At 39.9% G+C, this 23358-nt stretch overlaps 1 protein-coding gene across 4 annotated transcripts in view; it reads right to left on the minus strand.

The window, feature by feature from the left end:
* vrk2 (VRK serine/threonine kinase 2) overlaps window positions 1–13888 on the minus strand; it is a 28209-nt gene extending 14321 nt beyond the window's left edge. For 2 of the 4 annotated variants that reach the window (XM_028422760.1, XM_028422757.1), the window contains exons 1-11: window positions 13660–13888; window positions 13112–13246; window positions 12736–12791; window positions 10989–11058; window positions 10083–10170; window positions 8962–9070; window positions 8688–8780; window positions 8377–8509; window positions 2213–2333; window positions 1746–1804; window positions 722–894 (exon numbers count right to left, since the gene is read on the minus strand). In XM_028422760.1, the coding sequence (XP_028278561.1) occupies window positions 722–894; window positions 1746–1804; window positions 2213–2333; window positions 8377–8509; window positions 8688–8780; window positions 8962–9070; window positions 10083–10170; window positions 10989–11058; window positions 12736–12791; window positions 13112–13241 (1032 nt within the window). In that variant the 5' untranslated portion in view covers window positions 13242–13246; window positions 13660–13888. Of the gene's footprint in view, window positions 1–721; window positions 895–1745; window positions 1805–2212; window positions 2334–8376; window positions 8510–8687; window positions 8781–8961; window positions 9071–10082; window positions 10171–10988; window positions 11059–12735; window positions 12792–13111; window positions 13247–13534 lie in introns of all 4 variants that reach the window. The other 2 variants (XM_028422759.1, XM_028422758.1) reach the window with 2 other exon arrangements.
* Window positions 13889–23358: the final 9470 nt, after the last annotated feature.

Raw genomic sequence — 23358 nt, forward strand, 5'->3', positions numbered from 1 at the left:
TGGCCGCATCCAGATCAATCCAGATGTGTTTTTTTCCGAGTGTGAACACCTCCAATCCGGCTGAATCCAGTTTGATTTCAAGCCAGCAGGATTGGCTCAAATGTGGCTCAGGTGTGAACGCTAGCGAATCCGGCTAGCCACATTATTAGCCATATTACGAGGCGCCACCTAGTGGTTTGGAGAACAGCAAACACGCTGGATGAAGCCGGATTGAGTGCGGACACAAGTGTGTGCTAGCCAGATTTGAAAATAGGTCTGAACGCATCCAGCTTAAAGGCTGTCTGGGCTCAATCCTACTCTAGCTGGAATGACTTTCTCCAGTGTGAACGGGGCCTAAGGCAATGTGGGTGACTTGCCCAAGGACACACAACAAAGACAAGGGAGGAGCTGTGGTCGAAGCCACTGCTGCCCACACTTTAAGGATAAAATTTCTCATAAAAACCAGCCTCAAGTGGCCACTCAAGGAACTGCAGTCTTATGGTCAGACTGTGAGCTCAGCTACAGTTAAACCATGTGTTGAGTACTGGACACCATCATTGCTGTCAGGACTTTTATATATTTCAAAGTACGGTAGTTTTTCTGTGTCACAGCATTTGCAGTACTGATGCTATAGTGCACATTGTTGCTTTGTAATTGCCGTATAGACTATGTGACTCTCCAGAGTCAGTTGTCTGATGGTTGCTTTCTGAAGAGTGATCCTCACATCTGCCTGTGTTCTCACCTTTTCCATGCTTTTTGGATTCTTGGTGGCTGATGGCCCTGCAGGTCCTTGAGGCATGGAGAAGTCAAGTCTTCCCTTGACAACACTGCCCAACAGGTCTTTAAGATGCTGGTAGTTGGGCTTATCTTGGTAGTCCAGAGTTTTCACATAAAGGAAGTATGAAGCCACCTCATCTGAAGACGAGAAACAAGTTCACGATCACATATCTGGCAGAAAATGCAGAAGCAATACTAACAATCATACTATTTTAGACAGTAGTGTCAGCGGTACTGCATCATTTCTGTGGGGCATGCGGCAGCAGCAAAGGCAGGGTGAACCTGAAGGTCTCACAGTCCAGATAATACACTGACTGGCCATGTATCTCCCACAGGGGAGATTAGGCAAACTGCTATGGGTATGCATTGTGAGTATGTGTGGACGTGTCATACACAGTCAGCCTTAATGCATCACACACACTGGCCGGACGTGTATGACACATACTGCAGTAGAACTTGTATCTCTCTCCCCCACACACACACATACACACTTGGTTGATGCATACCCTGGCTCTTATCAGTGGCGGGCAGCCAGGCTTTGTCAGCAGAGGAAGGACCCCGTCCCAACCATACATCACACACTGAGCCACATCACACAGGTGTGACCTCTCCTCATAAAGAGGAGAGATAAAACACGACAAACTTTGAAAGGTATGTCAGTGGGACAGCTGTTTAATTGAAATGAAGATATTCCAAAGCTTCAGGTGGCCCTAAAGGGGGTGCGTGAGAGAGCTAGGGCAAGCCTGGACAAGATCCAACTCATACCAGGTATGTTACCTTTTATTCATTTCTGTAAAAAAAATAAAATAAAACGTATTCACTAATGTATGAACCAGGGAATCTTGATGAGTGCAAGAAACCTTGAGATAACTATGATTCTTGAAATACTGTTTTTTAATTCAAACATCATTTTGCCCCATGATTACAGAGATGCTGGTACACATAAATGATATCCTGTAACCCAAAGACACCCTGTGGCCTTGGCTTACCTGTGCTGGCTCCGCTTACAGACCACTGCTGGACTGAGTCTGGCAGATTATCCATCAGTCTGAGATAAAACACAGAGGACGCAAAGAGATGTGAGTTTAAGGGCAGAACGGGCTGAGTGAGCTGTCACACACAAAGTGCAGACTTCTGACAGGTTAAAAACAGATAACACATGCATATTGTTTTTTGTATACATAGACATGATTAGTTTATAAAATTAGAATTGGCACATTAAAGGAAACAAGTGTGTATTGTAGAAAACGGTAGTTTTGACCCTGATAAACGGTATTACCAGGGAATTTTTCGAAAAACTAAAGCCGTGCTGAACAACTACAGGAGCAGCCTGTGAATTCTCATTCATAAATGTACCAACAATGGAAATGGAAACACTATATAAGTCCAAGTGAACATTTGTGCCTGTTGTACCTGATGAAGTCTCATGTTGTAGACGGTATATGTGACAACATACCTGACCTTGGCCTCCTGGACCTGTGTTGGATTCTTGAGAAATCTGTCCCAAGGCAGAGACCCACATAACCAGTGAAGAAGACAGAAGCCCAGAATCTGGAGGTCACCTCGTCTAGATGGAGCTTAAGACACAAAAAGGTAAGAGGGGGTTAAACACAGGAACACAAGAATCTTGATCTTTAACGTTCCTACTTTTACTTATGAATTGCTCCAGACTCCATCTAAGGCTTCAGGTCATGTAGGCTTCCCATGTTTTTAAGGTACTATTTGACAACTTAAAGTGAAATTACAAAGCAGCACAGGTACTCATTTACCTGCTACACTGTGTGATTGTTTGATTTAATGGAAACGAGACTGATGAAGATGTAAAAAAAAAAACCAGTAGATCCCTGCCTCTGATTTACAGTCTGCATGGATTCAGCAGAGACACACTGACTGTGAGATCACACACTGTGGAACGGTATGATACAAATAATGGAGGGTACAGTTTGTGTTCCCAGCTGTGTATGTGTGCTTCCTCCCTCACTGTGATGGAAAACACTCCAGAGTACTCCTGCTGACTTCTTTGGTCATTTCCTACAAAGACCTTTGTTTAACAACATCAAATACCTGTGGTGTTTGTCATCTAGACACAAGAATACTCCTTTTTCTTCCTCTCTCGCTTAACATGGGGTCCGAGGCAGAAATCACTACCACATGTTCAACAATAGTGACTTTTGTTTGAGGGTGATGCACACGGTTGGTTAGAAACTTTTTTATGTCTCAACTTGGACGATACAGTTTTTGTGTTATTGTAGTCCTGCTAACATAACACTCACATTTTTTTATATTAACTATATGTGTAGTGATGGTTAGCATGTGCTAAAAGGCAACACAAACTTTTCATGATTTATCCTTCAAGGACCATGCAGTCCATATTATATTTGCAGCCACAGTATATCCACAAGTGTCACTGTCGTTGTGGTGAGAAATGCCAAAACCTCAAGGAAAACCTTTAGTGTTGGTAAATGTCTGCAAGTAATGTCACTGTTGTTTGGGTCCAAACTACGACAGTAAATAAAAGAATAGTGTGAACTTGCTGATGCTAGCATAGCATTGACTTCATTAAGGATAAGTCATCCACCTCGCCTCATAAATACTGCACTATGATGGGATCGTGGAAATTAAACTCAATCTTTTAGGCACAGGAGAGACTTTACAAATATATACAAAACCACCATCAAAGATGATGTCATAATATAAATAAAAAACTGCACTGCCGGTCTAAGCTCAACATGCTTTTCAGGCTACACAGAGTCTTTCAGCTGCAATCATACAAGAGACTCTCGGTGTATGTTTGGTGTATGTCCACCATCCATGCTTGGAAAAGTCCTGCAAAAAACATAAAATGCACCTGGTTGCAGTAGCAACAAGTTAAGTCTACATTTATGGCACAATAAATACCAGCGCTCGTTTCTATCTTCTTACTTTATAGACAGGTTTGGAAGTCTTTACAGGCTTTTTCACTTTTATACATACATTTACTGACTCATAAGTGGAGCAATGTTACATGAGCTAAAGGAATTCAGTGTAGTAAATTTGGTGAGTAACCTTGTTTTCTTTTGCTTTTTTAAAACAGAGTTTGGGCATCTCCATTGTGTCCAAAGAGAAGCGACAGACTTTTCACAGTGAATGACATTTCTCGTGGTGGTGTTTAACTGCACAGCGAACCTGCTATACACCTTGGTCTTCAATTATTAAGCATGCTGTAATCAGCTTTGTGTCTGGACTGTAAATGTCTGGAGATACAAGCTTTCCCACAGTTCATAACCAAAAGCAACACTTCAGGGATTTGAACAAGAGAATTTAATATAATGGAATTTAATATTCGAAGACATGAAAAGTATGTATGATGCCAGCGTGATTTCCCATGTACTACCACTTATTTAAGAGCGAGTCTGTTTGCCTCTTATTGTGACTGTGTGTGTGACTACTTGGGCCTACATTAATGTGTGAGGTCTATCAATACTTAGCGACCAAGTCCATCTGAAGGGGTCGAGCCCAGGGAGTTTTAGCAGCTCAATACAGTAACGGCAGCCACACATCTCAGGAGAAATTACCTATCGACTGACTCCATCAGAGGAGAGAAATCTCCTCCCTGAGCAGCGGCTGGCATTGATCCCTCCAGCCAACAGTCTGCTCTACAGCGTGGTCACTGGTACACAGAACCAGATTACATGGGATGGGAAGGCAAAAATCTGATTACACCTTGACAAATTTATGAAATGTTCAAATGTATCATTGCCCTAATGTGGCTGCTGAATGTGGCAACTATGGGAGGCTAATTACTAAAGAAAACCTGTAAAAGAAAGCAAATGTTGAACCTGAATTAAAAAATTCTCAGGGTTACAAAGACCACTAAACAGTCTGGACCCAGCAGGGAGGCTAAACAATCAATGATGATGATCAGAAAGAATCTAAGAGGTGTTTGTCTGAGAGTAAAAAGGATGTTAAGGAAGCTTTAAGGCCTTTGTGGTGCTGTCAGGTGAATCAGTTAATTATACTCCCAATATGTAGATGTGTATGATCATGTGTACACAATTGACAGTATGAAATGTGACGTCTGCCATTTTTGTGTTGGAGCCATGTTTTTAGCCAATATAGAGTAGCAAAACATTGAAACTAATTTCCAGATTAATGGTGTTATAATCTCCATTTCTGTTCACTACTGCTATGAAATATTGGGGTACAGCGAGATACGCAATTGCAGTTGCTACTTCTCCATTAGACTACTGCATAAAAAGAGTGCAATGAGGTGACAAAAATGAACGAAAGTGGGCCAGAAAAGTCAAATTTTCAGCATCTGCACTTTGCATATTTGGTTAAGCAGCAGCATCCAGGGCTTACATCTGAAGCTGCTGCAGAAGTGGCAAAAACTGTAGTTCCAATCATTTCCTAAATTCTGAAAAACTATATAAGCTGGTGTAAAGTTGGGCATTTGCCTAATCCTTGTTCAGTGCGAGCAAAGCACAGACATATCACAAGTAAAACCAGTGCTGTCTGATTTCTTTAATGACTGTGCTGCTAATTAAAAAGATACGTACAAGTCTCCACTGACATCAGCAGAAAGTGTCAACTATTTCCTAATGTGAAGCTGTGATCGTCTGTCCCACTTCACCTCGACAACTCTGACAATAAGAGTTAGATCTGTTTGCCCTTGTGGGTGTAAAGCATGCATTAAGTCACCATTACAGAGGGTTCCTATTGTTGTAAATAATTACATGGTGCTTTATTGCTACCGAGAGCCCAGTGAAGGAGAATAAAGATGAAAAATACATGCGATACTGACACTGGAAAAAGCGTTGCAACTCCCAGAGCGCCATAATGGATTAACAATTAAAAAGATCAACAACTACATTAAGCGTTGCTGCCCTCTGCGTGTGCACTGGGCATGTTATCACAGCTCATAATAGGGTTTTGCGTGCCTGTTATTCTGTATGTGTTTTGCCCTGGCATAAGGAATGGCACAGGACAACACAGTATGTGTGTACACATACATGCACACACACTTTAAACAGCTCTCACAGAAAGTGTGGACACGCACATTTACATGAATACATAACCCCCACAGAAATACACACGTTTCTTACATGCTTTAGACAGGGAGGTGAGGAAGCGATGGTGTTGTTGTTAATTATCTCCTATTGTTATTCAGATTCCCTAAAGCGTGCTGTGGTGTCACACTCTTAACCCTTCTGCTTCGCAGCCTTGTCGTTCTGAGACGGTCTTCTATCCGCTGTCCGCCCACCGAATGGCGGTAATTACACCGTTTAGCTCTGGGTTCATAGGCCTGCCACTTGCGAGCTGTGCTCACCAAACCTCACCATGGCAACCTGTCAGCATCTTTGTTGGGATTGATGCCATCGGGTCGGTGAAGGGCACATGAGGTTCTGGTTCTTGGTCATAATCTCTATGTGCAGAGGGAAGATACTAATACCTGTTCTGTCTGTGTATGTATGCAGGTGGTAAAGATGAGACACATGCACACTGTGTCTTGCTGTAGCTTGGTTCAGTTATTTGTGTCCTAACTGCATGGAAAGATCCAAAGATTTGTTACATTTACAATATGTTTTTTTGTGTAGAAGAGCGACAAAAACCTACTACTCCCTACCTCCCTTTCAAGACACTATTAAAATTGGCATGTTTTCCATTTGATAGTTATTGCTGACAGGACGCTTTCTGCCCCTCTTTCATTCATCGATCAGCTTGATAGAAACTCTGCCATGGCGATTAGGCAGTCTGAGCCGCGCTAACTCACAGTATTGAACTGATGCGCAGTGGAGTTGGTCGACGTGGAGCTCATAGAGGTTATCTGTGGCTCGGGCCTCGCTCTAACCAAACATCAAAGCCCTTAATTAATGGGAGGATGAATACACGATTCAGGTTATGACTTCAGCTAATTAGGGAATTGTTAAACAGAGACGGTACCGGGGAATTCAGCTGGGGCCGTGGATGGAGAATCGATGGTCAATGAAGAGAGGGAGCATGTAGGCAATTTGCCAGTTAATGTTTTCCCAATATCAGCCAAGAGAGAGGCAGAGTGGCCCAGAGACTGTTGTACATGTATTGACTACCAAACACTGCAAAGAACAGTTTATAGTAAGAGTTTATAGAAGGTAATTCTTCCTATAAATGCAGAAATGCATACATTATTGTACAATACTCCAATGTGTTGGTAACTGTGAATTAGTGCAAGTTGACTGTGTGTAATGTCCTGGAATGCAGAGAGACATCTGTTCAAATGCAACACTGTACATGAAAGCACTTCTCTATTTTAGAGGTAATTCCATATGTACTTTCATTATAATTTAGTAAAAAATGAGTAGTAAATTACATTGATACTTCCAAGAAAGACCAATTATGTCATAGTTGCAAGACAAAGTTATAATTAATCATTTAATTTTTTAAAAAGAAAACAATAAAAATGATGGAAGGTAATGATTATAAAAAGTTCATTTCCTGACATCAATATGCAGCAGATAATAAAAAATCTGCATTAGGTAGAAATGTGGTGCAAAAGAAGTTGGATTAAATATGGCGAGAGTGAACTTTAGAATTCTGAGCCTCGTCATATCAGTATTTATTAGAAGCTTAAACATATGAGTTTAAGTTTTGCCTTTACTCACACTGAAATCCCCTTTTCTGACACCATAGTCAGTAATTGTTGGCCTTTCGAATTGTCATTTCTAACCCATATCTGTAGCTTTGGAAGTTTCAGAGTTACAAAACCGAAAGTAGGAACCAGGACAGAAAAGTACAAGGGTCATAGTTGTACCTGAATATAGTGTTGTAGGGTTATAATGGTGATTATCAGTCAAGTATGCTAGTGCTTCAAGCAGAATTCTACTGATTATTTTCTTAACAATCTGCAACAGTATACATGTTAGTTGGCTTTTAATTAGTTTCTAACACTAACCGGGATGGAGCAGCCAGAGAGATTTTACTCGAGATAAACAAGTCCAGGCTTTGCTGTCCATGTTTGTGAAGGACAACATTCAGGGTGAATTTCAGATCATCGGGCTTTTGAGACATCAGCAGACTAATTTGCTTAATCTTCCTAGGGCTTTGGCCCTGCTGTGAAAGCACAAATCACAATGTGCTGGAAGAAAATTACAGGAAATTACATGAAAACTAGCAACCTCAATCTGCTGATGAATCTTTGAAATTATTAAAAGCTTTAGAACGGCTACTATGACAGAACTAGTGCAGGATTCAGGACCCATTGTTAGTAAAGGATACTAAGAAAACACAGAAGAATTATACTATGCTAAGTCTTCATGTACAGTACATGGGATATAGGCATTTCATATTTCTTCAGTCTTGATGTTGTTTGATATTAATAACAGTAGCAGATAATGAAATGTTTCAGTGTATGTGCTAGCAGGCATAATATATAACATGTACGGTATGTTTCTACACAGTAATGTTGAGGTCAAAAAAATTCCATATCACCAAATATTCAGTTCACATTTAATGTGCTACAACTGCTCCAGCTAGGTGCAGCTAAGGAAAAAAAACAGTACAAATACTAATACACACGGAACACACAATGTGTCATCAGTAAGACTCCCTTTGTTACTGCATAGAAAGAGAGGTGTTTCTCTGCGTGTGAAATTGAAGGCTTACCGAGTCCTTTGTGTGCATCAATGCTGGTGTACTCAATGGTTCCATTATGGCCCTTTTTGGGGTTTTCCCTGTATTCTTTGTGAACTCCATCAGGGCAGTATCTGTAGGACAGCCCATAGTCTGCCAGATAGACCTGCAGCATACACACATGGGAAATACAAAACCATGATGTAAATGTGTCCTAAGAAACCTCGGAACAGAATCACATAGTAACACACTATTGGCATAATTAATAAATTAGCACACAGAAGCAGCATACACATCAATACTGCATATGCAGGATAATTAAAGCAGGTCTACACTTGACTAACCTGTTCTCGGTTGCTGTAACCCAGCATAAGGTTGGCAGCTTTGATGTCTGCGTGGACATACTCGTTTTCATGAATATACTCCAGTACATCCAACTAGAGACAGACACACAAAACAAGATCATCATGAGCAGAGTGTAACAAAATGAAAGTGAATATGATGATTTAAAGATGGAGGTGGTAACGGTGTACTTTCTCTCTGAGCAGTTGGTGCTCAGCTTCTTTAAGCAATACTTAATGAAAAAGAAGCACCAGATTTCCACACTAATAAACTCACCAGCCTTTGACCTAGCTGAAGTACAGTGGCCTTCTTCAGTCGGCCTCCACTGCTGTCACAGACTTTCTGGAGGTCACTGCCCAGTCGGTCCATTGCCATGAAACGGTACCTGAATGGGAATCACACGAGACCTTCACTCATTCTGACGCCATAAAGTTTATTTCCTAAAATGCTTTTTGGCCTGAGCAGTAATAAGAAAATTCTGACCTAAAAAGACATTAAGATTTCGAGTAATGGCTAAAAATACATTTTATACTAGAGGTAAATGCAGAAGACTGAAACCACTCTGCCTTCATTCAAAGGCAACGACAGTTCATAGGTCATCTTTGAGTCAACAGACTAGAAAGATATTTGCTGTAAAATCTCCCAGAAGAACTTTTAAGCCTTTAAAGATCCACATAGCTGTGGCTAGAAGGCGACTATCCTATAACTCGACTTGGCTCAATGTAAATTTACATGTATATCTACACTTATTTACCTTGTGACCAGTTTGGACCCATTGACTCCCATTATAAACACAGGTTTTTGATATACTCTAATCCTGACATGTTTTAATGCTTTCCTTAAGTATAAATAGAACAAAGCATATACTATTAAATAAAGTGACTTTAAAAGTGATCTGTGATTCATGCATTGAAAAGTAAAAGATATATTAATATATTTACTTTTCAATGCATGATATAATTCATAGATATAATGTTTTATAACATTATATCTATGATAAAGTCTAAAGGTATTTTAAACATTGGATGCCGTAAAAGTAAAAAAATATATAGCATTTTTACTGCACTATGAATGTATCTGTTTGGGTACTGGAGGTATTTTGTGTAGTCGATTTGAAGGGGCTTCAAGGGCTAAATCAAGGGATAAATACACTCTGAGAAGAGTACAAGAAACCTTTTTTGTGTTTATTCACAGGTCTATCTGTATGTCTTTATATTTTTTACTGGTTGCACAAAGAAAAGCCTACTTGGCCTTGTTTCACAAAGGCCTTTTATTTTGAAGTTCTGCCTATTGTACATACCTCAACCAACTTTAAGGAGGTAAATCTACCTATGACAAAAAAACACACACTTTTTGTATAAATAGTAAATATTATAAAAAAAAGGCTGCATCAGTACCTGAGGTCATTATGCTCGGCGAGTCCTGATCCCCAGTATGTTGGAATGCCTAAGAAGTCCAGTTTCCTTTTTCTCTTCCATTTTTGTACTGAAACAAGATCAGAAGAAGAATTTTGTGAATGTGTCAGTGTATATTTCCATTATTAAACTCATGAGGTATTTACATTGAGTGTTTGACTCTGAAAAGACATGGGTTAAAGAAGTCAAACCACCAACTAAATAAAGACTCTAAATCCCAATGGCTGTATTGACAAAGCAGATATCCTTGTGCCTTGGACCTCTTACTTGACAATTGGTCTGAAGAGAAAGCCTGGGAAGTAGAAAATTTTTAAGCTATTTCTCCCAACTATTTTATTCAAATGACTGTCTTGCCTTGACCTACATCCCCTCCCCTCTGATTACTCCTTCATCACAGAGAAGTCTGAACAAAAACCTTAAATCTATGAGAAGTTGGCAATCCAGAAATCTGATTTGTCCTTGTAAAGTGTGAAAGACTGTGTGAAAACAAACATCAGCCTAAAACTATTGTGACTACAAACACAACTGCAAATACAAACATGCAGAGGCCCCAGACAAAGCAGTGGGCCTGGCTCAGGGCTTGATGGCGGCTGGCCTGACTGGCTCTCAACCAGGCTGGCAGGTGGTCAGGGGCTCAGCGGAGGCCCGCGCATCATTACGTGTGAGTGGCTTTCTCTCCCTTGCTCCTCTCCAAACGAAGGCGTTGGAGAGCTCAGACAAGCACGGAGAGGGGGGCCCAACTGCCACTGAGGTGCATGTTTGCTTTGGCTTATTATTAATTACTGTGCGGCAGGCAGCAAAAACCCCTGCGTCTGCAGCCACTTCATCAGTCAAATGCACTCGTGCTCCAGCGAGCTGCCGGCACGCTGGACGGGTGGTAGTACTCACTGCTCTCTGGTTTGGCTGCCCTCTGGTAGAACTTGAGCTCTGAGAACAGGGGGCCATTCTCCTGGTACTCCTACATGTACAAACACACCGTATTTACCATTTCATTATAACTGGTTAAATCTGCTCAAAGCTAACTGTCTGTGTCTAATTCACAAAATAAACTTGTGATAAAGATTAGTGCTTCAACAAATTCCATCTTTCCACGTGGCCAGATCCAACTTCCTGGGCAATCTGGTCCCTTTTTAAAGCTCTTTCTCTTAAATACCTGAATGAAACATGGCATCATTTCCTTGTTTTTTTTTTACTCTTTACCCAGGCAAATAAACCATCCAAATGCATGTCACTCTGTTGATCCAAGTTAGGTATAATTAAACCTTTTTATCTTGTTTTATTAATCTATACTAAAACTGCAGTTTTGCTTTTAAGTTTGATTTACAGTTATGTGTTTGTATTTAAACAGAAACCTTAAGACTTAAGCTTGAGGGACCATACCAACACTAGTCTGCTTTGTGGTATCATTTCCATCCCTATACAGAAGCTATTCATGGGTGCTAATCCTGTCACCTAGCAACCTAAAACTGATATTAATTGTCAAAAGTTTACTGTTCAGCCATTAGAGTTCAGTTTGAGTCACTGTCGCTCGGCCCTGACTCATCAGATGTGTCAGGCCACAAAGTATGTGTCCTTTGTTACCAGGAAAAAGGACATATTTGAAGTTTTTGAAACACCACAGCCTTGTCACACTGTGATGCTATCTACAAATGCGTCCTTCAAGGTATACAGCCCTTGAATCGGGGCACATCTAGAGTGCAACACAATTAAGCTCTAAACCCTAGAACTATGCAAGGAGTTTCACATGTATTATCTCATCCCTTAATCAACATTTTTAAAATACATTTTTAGTTTTTGATGACTAAAATAAGGTCATTGGGTTAACACCAGTGTAGTTTTTAAAAGCTGTTAATAAATAGTGTATCTTTAAATCTACTAGCCATCATCACATCTCTTCCTTCTGTGGCCTGGCGAAGACATAAAGGTTACCCTCCTTCTGCTTAACTTAACATTTAATGGTCATACACAGCATCTCCTCCAATAAACTCGCTAATCAGTGCTGCAGTAAAAGTAGTTGTCTAGTATTTAGTAACTTTCCACTGTTCCACATACAAGAAATAAATACAGAAAACCCTAACACAGTGGCATAGAAACCTCTCCAATGGACTCCAGAGGCAAGGTAGACACTAAAGTATTTTAAATAACAGTATAAAAGCTTAGAATCAGCAATTACATGGTGACTTTCTAGTCAAAAAATGGCTTTTTCAAGCTTTGATCTTTGTCACAATTCATTTGAAATTCATGGTGCATTTATGTATGGCACACAGACTAATAGTACATGTGAAACAGCAAAAATAAGATCATTTTAACACATTTCTGTCTACAGAATATGCAACTTCTCGACACTTTAAGTAAACAAAAAGATGTGTGTTGTCTGCACCTTAGTTTTTTGTCCTTATGGCTTCTATAAAAAAGATCTTTTGTTCTCTTATCATTTTCACAAAAACATATGTCAAAGAAATCACATAAACTAATTTGAATTTGAAAAAAATTTGCAATGTCAACCAATCTATTACTGCATTTTTGGCAAATCATTTCTGTTTACATCAGAGTGTAAATGCATTAAATATTCAAAAAGCATTAATGTTTCCCTGAAGATGGATAGGCCATCTGTGTGCAGCATAAATGTACTTACCACTTTTATGACAAAAGCAGTGTCCGCTGCAACCGGTCTGTCTACATCCAGGGAGGCTTAAAGATGACAGAGGACAGAGAGTGGACATGAGACAACATGAATACTGTGCTAAAACCTAATGCATTTCTAAATGTTGACAATTATAGCTGACTGGAAAACTACACTCTTTATGTGCTGTAAGGCACTGTTGCAACATAAGCTGACATCTTTGTAGCAATCTGATCTGTTGAAGCAACTTTCACAACCAAGAGAAAACAGATCAATTAAAGCAGTGTCCCCATCACAAAATGTGTCTGCATGCAAGCGCTTACTTACAGTGATTGAATGAGTGTGTGTGTGTATATGTCCCTGTCATCAGACACAATGTGCTCATTACCAAGATAGATCAGTCCAAAGCCACCCTGACCGATGATTCTTCCCAGTCTCCATTTCTTCTTCTCAGTGTCTTGTAGGATGAAGCTGTCAGGTAGTGGTTTGGGTAATGTATTCTTTCTTGGTGGTGCCATTAGTACTACGGGTGAATAGAAAAATAGAAAAATATTTGTATACACTAAGCAAAGATGCAAGACAGATATAGCGACGTCCTCGTGTCAGTACACTCAGTCCAATATGAAAATGAAACTGAGACAACGCTGGGCTAGCTGATACATGTGCCAGCTGCTGTGCCACTGTATTAACTGTGACACAATACCTGTGTAGTGTTTTTGTTAGGCTTGAGGTTAATGTGTAGTATGTGCTGTTGGCTACACAACAATGCAAATAAATACAGATAGTTAGTCGAGTTGGACGAATTACTTACAAGAAACGAAACTAGTTGAAAAAAGTTAGGCGTGACACAAAAACGTTAAAAGCTGTTAACTGATAGACTGCTACTAGCTTTTAAACGGACGCACTTTGAGTAGTAACACTGTAGTAACGTCTTACCAGCTAACTAGAAGCTTACTTTGCTAGAGAGTTTATTCAAGAACTCACACGGCAAAGTATTCGGCGAACTCCGAAGAACTAACACGTACGTCGTCAGTTGGGCTTTTTGTTTGCAAACACATCGATAAATAGCCGTGATTTATAAAGTATAGCTGTCCTTCTATAATTTTCCACAAAACCGGTCCACGGTGCTAAACAAAAGCAAAACAAAACACTATCACTTCCTGAAAGTTGTCCCTCCCGCTACGGCGCACAGCCAATTGTATGCCAGGAATATTTTCTTGACAGCCAATAGAGAAGCAAAGGAGGCGGGGATAAACTACCAGAGACTAGTGCTGTCAAATCAGAACCGTAACTCCTTCATTGTTATGAATGTCAAGCTGAAGATTTCCATCTTCATGTCTATTATATTATATGTAAATGACTATTATTATAACTATATCATGTAATAATGGCATTCTTTTTCATTTTAATCAAATATTGACTATTGTAGAAATGGTATAATTACTGTGATTTAAAAAATGAATTTATGATTTAAAATGTATAACTTAATTATATTTTCCGTAAATACTAAATCTACTTGGACCATACAGATTTCCAATGACAGGTATCTGTTCTTAAATACAGCAGTTTAAATGTGTCCACTGATCATCAGCAATCACACCTGTTGCTAATAATGTGAGGACTGGACAATCAAGCAGCTGCGATGCAAAACACATAGTTGGCTCACAGTTTTGTAATTAATCCTGACTGAAAGCCTTGTGTGCATCTTAATCCACTTTTTCGTGTCATTCAGTTTTACTACTATAGGAGATCAAACACTGATTGGTGATTAATCCTATGAGTGACTTCACACTGGGTGTAACGGTAAAACAGTGAGTGACCCAGCTTATTTTTTATTATTGATTTTTTTAACAAATATATAAATATTAGATATGAGTTAAAACATTCCACTGAATCACCAACAAACTGTATTTTGATGGATATAATATATTCTATTTACACCTAAGGCCATCACTGTCTAAATAGACTGTATACACCTAATTCATTCATTTACACTGGGGTAGCTTCACATTTTAAGGCCTGGGTGTGCTAGTTTCAGCACCTTTTATTGTATATTGTATAAAAATGCTATTTAAGAAGACTGTATTTGCTGCTGTGACTACATTTCTGACCACTTCTGTTATTGATTTTATAGGTAAAACTGTAGCCAGTCCCCTGTGTGGCAGAGGCTTAGAGTTTCATCTATAAATCTCACTTTCACACATAGTCTAGTATCCCTTTGTTACACTTTAAGTGGACTCCACTTATGCATAAATACTTTAAACAGTCAATAAGGGCAGCAGGTGTTAGCAACAACATGCAGTAAAAATGGAAGCAGAGGTGGTACTGGATCCCGACATGGGATTGGGCCTTCAAAGGCAGCCTCTTGTATACTGCTTATTCAACTTACTTACACAAATCAATAACAGTTTGTTTTCAGGAATCCGAGCGTCCCTGTTGTAACCCAGCTTGATCTCCGTTTTTCTGTACAACATGGTCAATACCGCGGGCGGCTAATGAACACAGGCTGCAGAACAAAATGCAATGCTGGAAACCGGCGGTGGTGGACACGAACTCACACGTTTCTCTCCACTCATCGCTCTCAATCAAGCGTGTTTTATTCCAATGAAAGAAGAGGCAAATGCCTACTCGTGTTGTTCCTGTCAGCTTGCACCTGCAGTGAGCCTATCGATCTACCGGCACCCTCAGGGCCTAATTTAAGTCTCAAGGATTCTGGTATGAAAGGAAAATAAAACATCACTGGTTGAACATCAGGTAGTTGGAGGGAAAACTTGAGGAGGGAGGGGGGAGGTGGGTCTGCTTTGGATTGAAGATCAGCTCTAAGTCATGTGTGCTGTTTGTCTGAAGATCAATGAAACAACACTTATAATGAATGCGTCCTAATTATTGCACCATCGAGCCTATGGTGTTTCTGAACACCTGCTATTAACAGAGCTTATATCAAATGGGCTAAGGAATGCTTTTAATTGCCAAGTCCTTCCCAAACAGCTTTTTACAAATGTGTGCATCATCAGTTCCTTTTTCATCTTGTGGATAGTTCGGCCTTGCAGGGTGTCCTTAAGGACAGATTTAAACCTGTGTCCCATTTGTTTCTCATTTGAACTTGTTTTTTTGTTTTTAGAGGTACAATCTGCCTTTATTCATACACAATGACCAGTTAACCTGTTGTTCTTCTTTGTCTTTTCTTATCCAAGCTATCTATGTGAGAGGCGGGGTCACAGGGTTAACATAGACAGACATACACATTCACACTCAAACCTATGCCAGTTTAGAGTCAGCAATTAACCTAACATGCATGTCTTTGGTATATGGCAGGAGGAGCCTGGAGTACCAGGAGAAAACCCATGCAACCTCTACACAGAACCAGGCAACTGTGCTGACCACTGCACCACCACCTGGGCCGCCTGATTCATGCCATCTTCATGAAAAAAACCCATAAAAGGTGAGAGGAAGCTTGCTATGCTATGCTATGCTCTACTGCCAGTACTGCCTCATCCTATGAACCTTGCACAAAGAAACGTATTATATGGCAGGAAGGTGCTAATACAAAGCTGGTGTATGTGCACTGACACACTGTTGGAGCCAGCCTCAAGTGGCCATTAGAGGAACTGCAATTTATACTTTGTCTGCTTAAACACATTTAGATTGGAATGCAAGTGAAGTTTGGTAGTTAGCATTGTGAATGTACATTTTTTTAGAAAGTAAATGCAATATAGACCGTGCGTTCACAACTTTCCTGTGAAAAAGAAGACATTGTATAAGGCTTAAATGCCAAAACTCCGTGGTTGGTATGTCATTGTGCAAAAAATGAATCTATAAACAAATTGCAAGTTAACAGGTGTAAATACCACCTGGCAACCTGTACTGCAGCCTAGTTTGATAAAAATGCTGAGCAGTCCTCCACAGAAAGAGACTGTTAACAGTAGGGCATGCAGAGGTTAAACGACTGAACAAAGTCTTTGTCCTTATCCAAAGCATCAATCGATCCGAAATTCCCCCATGCTAACTTCATTGATACTATAACCTCTCCAGGCTTTCACCCTCACCTTGTTCCCTCTCTTGTCCTCCCTCTTTTCACTTACCCTCTACTTCCTGCACTCTCTTTCCTCTCTCTTTTCTCTCCGTCCGACTCCCTCGCCACCTCTCACCCGGTGTAATTGCTCTGTGGGCTCGGCGCCACCCGTTGAACGACACCTCGGTTCCCTCTAGCTGCCTCCTCATAGTTTGGACTCGGTGACACCAATCTTGGCGAGGGCACGGCACCATTTTGTGTAACTGGCCCTCGTGATGGAGATGGCATAATTGTCCTAATTAGGTAAGGGGGGGACGCGGATCAGGGTGGCCGCGGTTTTGACCCACCCCGGCCTGAGTCCATATGGTGGGAGGCTGATAATGAGCCAGTTAATGTGGTGTGTCCATCAGTAAGAGATACTCAGTATGGATGTGGTGCCAAAGAGATGGAGGAGGTTTTACTCTCTTTGCCCTTTCTTCTAGTTCCTCTTTCTCACTCATACTCACATAAATTTACATTTTGGCTCCAATAAAATTGGACAGAACTCACTGATGTATTTATGAGCTTAATTACCTACAGTAGTCATACCTGTCAGCACATTAGTGGGCGTTACATTTTGTCAGTAATTATGGACATCCTGCCCTCGTATCATAAACGACATTTTCAAACTGTTTCATTTTATGAATCATTTGTTCCTGGCCTTGTCTCTCAGCTCCCATCATGCAGCTGTGTCACTATTTCATGTTGTGACTTTGTTCCCCTTATGAATATGAGATGTATTGCCAGTTCAAATGAACGTAATACAAATCTAATGGCCAGTAATGAGATGCTGTTTCGCCATTATTGGGCGTGGGCTGTGTGTGAGTGCGTGCATTCTCAATGCTGTATGATTTGATGCTAATAAAACCGTACTTTCTGCTCCAGGGAGCAAGCACTGACCAGGATTCAGATTAGGCCTTAATGGCTTCCAGGCCTGAGGCTAAATTGAAATGTAAAACCCCAAACCAAACATCATTTAGTTCTTACGTTTCTTGATGTGGCCCAGCAAGTGGAAATTGGAGACATGTACGGTAACTGTTTAACTGTAATTTGCTTTCTTTCATGCTAACAGTGAAGAACACCGAGCAGGCAGTGCCTCGGTGAAACAAAGGTGCACGTGTGGATTTACATTGTGATGCTGTAAATGTTCATTTTTGTTAATCTGAGTCCACTCGGCAGCTTCCTGCTTCTGGAATTCAGCTGTTTAAGCACGTATCCCTTAGCAGGGCAAAGCACAGGCTGGAATATACAGTAAAGATCTTTTTCTAAATTACTTGTTTTTTCAGTACTGGCATTTACATATGAAGATCAATTAAAAATGTTGAATTGCAGTCAGTTAGTAGAGGCTTGTCATAAACAACCAGTATGAATCAATTTTGCAATAGTGCATCATATCGTCACATCCTGAGGTGGACAGCTGGACTGATGTTGATCTGTCAGATCAGCCAATCAATGAACCCAGGTCAGCACAGATCAGTCTGGTCAGTCAGTCACATGTTACTAGGCCTCAAGCCATGAGACTGTGTTTGAAAAAGCAGTGCAGTGAGATGTTGATGAAGATTTTCTGTCATTCAGGTCATTTCATTGAAGCGAGCCATCTGGACTTGTACAGTTTCCTTGAAGACGCTTGTGCCCCTCTAAGCAGCTTCATCACCTCTAAACGTCCCATTAGTTACCTGTGTTCTTCGATCTGACTGTCTGTTGAAGCTCAGGTCTGTCTGATGACTGGCTAAAGATGATTGCAGGGAAGCTGTGGTGGTGGGACAGGTTAACGACCCTTTGTTCTTACTGGACACATGTGAGTTGGAGTGAAACTTGCTGTGAATGGATGGAAGCTGCATTTTAAGTGGCAGAAAGATGATGTCTGAGACCACCACCTCTGTTAATAGAAGCTTTTTCCAGCTTAACATATATACTTCCTTGACTCCTCTTTCTCTTTTTAAGGTGTGGACATTGTTGTCCTCAAAGGAGTGTCCTTTCTCTTTGAGGTAAAGGTGAACAGCTGTTTGGTTTCTCCAATGTACAGATCAGAGCATTCCTCACTGCACTGGACTGCATATATCACATTGCTGTGTTTGTTCCTGGGAGTCTTGTCCTTCGGGTGAACCGGTTTCTAAGTGTTTTGTTTGACAGGAGAAAACTTTACAATAACGCTCAGCATTTCGGTAGACAATTCATGCCACACGATAGAAAATAACTGTCAACCAATTGCTTCTTTCCGTCATTCCCACCGACCATACACACACATAAAACTAAGATGGACAATGTTAAACATGCTACATAGAGTTTACATGAAGTTTTTCACTCAAGAGGGCACCAAAAAAAAGATGGACATTCCAGCATGTTACTATACTGCTAACATTAACATTTACCACTGGGTTCTTGTTTCTTCTTTTTACATAACCAAGAAAAAATCTATACTTTTATTGGCAGACTTGTTCTGTATTCAAGGTCTGATCAAATATCAATTATGTCTTCAGACAATTATCTATAGAATACCTCTGGCAGCTCTTCTGTCAAATATCTCTGCTTTTCCCCCGTACACATGCAGAAAAAGTGAAAGAAGAAAGCTGAACAAAAGTCAGCTGTCTTATTGGATACATGGAAGGTCAGAGCTATGGTCCAGCCGCTTTTGTTGGATATCTTAAAAGGCAGCATGCCTGATACAAAGTTCTCTGACGCTTAATGGTTGGATACACACACACACACACACACACACACACACAGATGGCCTTGGCTAAGGCAATACCAAGTCCAGTGTTAACCAGGAGGGAATGACAGACAAATGGAAAGAGAGAAATATGCAAGAAAGTCTGAAACACATTGGTCTCTCTACTGGGACTTGGACTTTTTGAAACCATGGCATGACCATGCATATTCTTTTTTTTTGTCCAACATTTCATGTGCTCTGGTTTACCTGTGAATTCACAAAGCAGTCACACATCACATCAGTATTCACTTTGTAGCCTCCGTCTTCAAGGAGGAAAATTCTTCTGCTGTTCTCTGACTTCTATTTAATACTACAGCCATAAAGACCAAGAAAGGGCACCGTCCTCCTCTGTTTGAATGTACATACAGTACATAGCTGGACACATCATCTTTTCTCATCATTTTTTTCCTGTGTATCTCTAAATATGAGACTATAACATTAAAAGGAATGTCAGAATGAAGACATTCTGTCCCATAAAAAATGTCTTCATTGCATATACTGACAGACGCTAGCTCAGAATCAATACAGAGCTCTGTTAATATAATGCTACATCATAAAACACTGATAAATTATTTAGCTTCTTACATAGATCATTAGTGGCTCTTCTTTACTTGTTTAAGCAACTTCAGTAACCTATAGTGAAAACCCCTGATGTTTCCTCCTCGGAAGTGATAAAATATATATATATATATATATATATATATATATATATATATATATACACACACACATATATATATATATATATATATATATATGTATGTATATATATATATATATATATATATATATATATATATATATATATATATATAAACATCAGGTGTTTTCACTATAGGTTACTGAGGTTTTGCATTACATGCACTCCTCAGAAGTGATAAAATATATAGTGATATAATATATACATATATATATATATATATATATATATATATATGTGTGTGTGTGTGTGTGTGTGTGTGTATATATATATATATATTTTATCACTTCCGAGGAGTGCATGTAACGCAAAACTTCATATTTCTCGTGCTGGATTTTTCAAGCAGCTTATTAAGATTATCCTTTATTGGTCCTTTGGGATTGTAAGAGCCATAAATCAAGCAGCGAACAACAACCCAGCAATGCTAATTTTGTCTTTAAGTAATTTTAACAATGTGTCATCATTCATGTTCTAATTGCTCCTAAGGGGGGGTCTTAGAAGATGATTCAGAAATTATTCAGCACAAAGCAGGTTAGTGTAAAGTGTAATAGATTTCAGTTCTTAACCTAGTAACACAAGACACACAATGTACTGTACCTGTGTCTGTATATGGGCTAATATTGTAACGTACACTTGTGTCCTATATACAGTCTTTTACCGAGGTGTATTACAGGCATGCACTGCGATAACTATGGCACAATAGAAACACATTTGTTTAACCCTTTTATGGCTCTTTTGTAACTAGCCAACAATAAAAAAACGTACAACACTGCACTAACAATGTAAACAAATAATCATATTGCATATGAAATTAAACAGGAGTAACTCTACTAAAAGCACATATAAGTCATATTTACACACATCAAACATAACTCCAACACTGTGCAAATCAATTATGGTAGAGAAATTAAAGTGGCCACCATACTAGTTTGTTAGCATTCTAATTTTAAAAATTAAATGGCATGCATGGCACCTTACCTGCCATAAATCAAAGTATTTTGTTTAATTTTTGTGATGTTGGATCAAACACACATTTGTCAGACATCTCGACTAGCTGTAGTGGAGGAAAGTAAAAAAAAAATTAAATCTGTGCTGCGAGAGAACCAAAAGGCCAAAAAAGTGGGATATTACCTTACCCAAGAACTATTGCTAAGCAGGTTAAAGGTATTAAAGTGAAGTTAAATGGCGTTTGGCTGCTGAGACTAAAATATTTTTAGTAAACATGGATATAAACATGTTTATTTCTGCTGTAAAGTTTTGATTCCGCTGTCAGCCTCAAGTGTCAAATTAAAGAACTGCAGTTTGTGGCTTCATTTCTTAACCCAGAAGCTTGCCACATAGATTGAACTTTTATTTTCTGAAGCACATAAATAAACATCCTCAGTAACCCTTGATGCTAACAAATGTTTTCAGCCTTTGACATTTTCACAGCTGCACATGCAGCAGGTTACCTTTGACAGAACAATGAAACAATGGTCTTCTGCTGGCACAGAACAGCTCTTCTACCCTACTTAAAAAATTGAGTTAAGCTCCTAAAGGCATTTAAACATGCAACTTGTATGCAAAGTATGCAGCCAAATAACACAGAAAACACTTTTTTTCCTTCTCGGAGTTTGTAGGAATGTATGAAGTCATTTGAGATCATCTGCATGAGCACAAAATGTTTAGCATGATTTAAGTTTCTGCGAACACCTGAAGCTGCTTCACACACACACACACTCAGGAGAGTGGATGCTGGCCTGCAAGCCATCCACTCTAACAAGGCTCACCCACTTTACCTCTGCTAAGCGTCCAACATAAACCTGTCTTTAGAGGAAAGAATAAAATAATAAACAACAACAAAGGAGCACTCCTGGCAGATGAGAATGTATTGATTTATTCTCTATGCTAACTAGAGTTTGTAGTTGCACAAACAATCATTGCTTTGCTTTTTCTTTTGTTTCATCCCAAGTCCCACCCCTAAATCATTCTGACCCCAATAAACAATATACTTTTGAAAATACAAAAGAATCTCTGATGTTGATCCCAAAGTTTCTATCCAATTTAAGCAGGTGTGTGTGTGTGTGTGAGTGTGTGGACTACAGGGGATGCAGAGATCCGGCCCCGCTGTTTCCTCACCTGGGGTTCCTAACTAGCTCAGAGAGTACGGTCATACAGCTTGCAGGTACTGCAGGGGCAATTACACAACTATCATTTGCTGGAGACTACCTTTTGTCTTTGATGTTGTTCCTCAAACAACAATGCCTTCCTTCTCTTCATACCCCCACCGGTACCCGCAGAGTGTTAATTACCAAGGCAATTACCATCTGCATCCAAACCAATGTTTTCCAAACGATGGGCAGGGATCCTGATGTGGGTCGCATGCTGTTCTGAGAAAGGAGTGTGATTTATTCTGGGCTAGGACTAATTTTCTGGTCAGTTCTGATCTGGGACTTTTCATACTTTACAAGAAACGTGTGTGCAGAACTCCTGACTCTCCCCTGCAGTGCAGATTAAGTTTTTTAAAGACCTTTTACTGCTGAACAATGGCAGAAATGGCAGTTTTTGTGTTAAAAAAGGAGAAGTCCAACATGTTTGAAGCGGAGGAGGAGTTGCTATCATTTACGGCCACATGAGAACATATTGGGGTATTTCTGAAAAAAGGATCTGGAATAATCAGAAAAGCGTGTGCAATGTGTTGCTGCTGTTAAATGTAGTTTTCATGTCACAGGCACAGGCAACTCTAAAAAAGAAACTCCCATTTACATGGTGTTACATATTAATTTGGACAAAATGTAGCTTGTACAGTATGTATCAAAAAGCTAAATTCTGAAGCATGAAAAAATACCTGCATGTATACAGTTTCCCAAAAAATGTACGATGTACACCCCACATATCAGTAAATAGTGTACACAGCACTCTTAATGACACTTCCTGTGTAGAAACGACACAATTAGAGCTATCCACGTTATTTGATGCCGTTACACACTGTTTATAGACAAAGGTAAACATAGGTAATGTATAAACCAATGCCACATATATCACATCTATCACTATATACTGTATCACCGATCATGGATTGCTATAGTCCCAAAGGACTCTGGTGTTCATGACAGTTGCTTTAAACTAGAGACCTGCCCGAGACTGAATTTTCAATCCCGCTGCCGCCCGCTCCCGAAGCCTCTCTGACCGCTC

Source organism: Parambassis ranga, chromosome 15, assembly GCF_900634625.1.
Source record: "Parambassis ranga chromosome 15, fParRan2.1, whole genome shotgun sequence".
Taxonomy (NCBI): domain Eukaryota; kingdom Metazoa; phylum Chordata; class Actinopteri; family Ambassidae; genus Parambassis; species Parambassis ranga.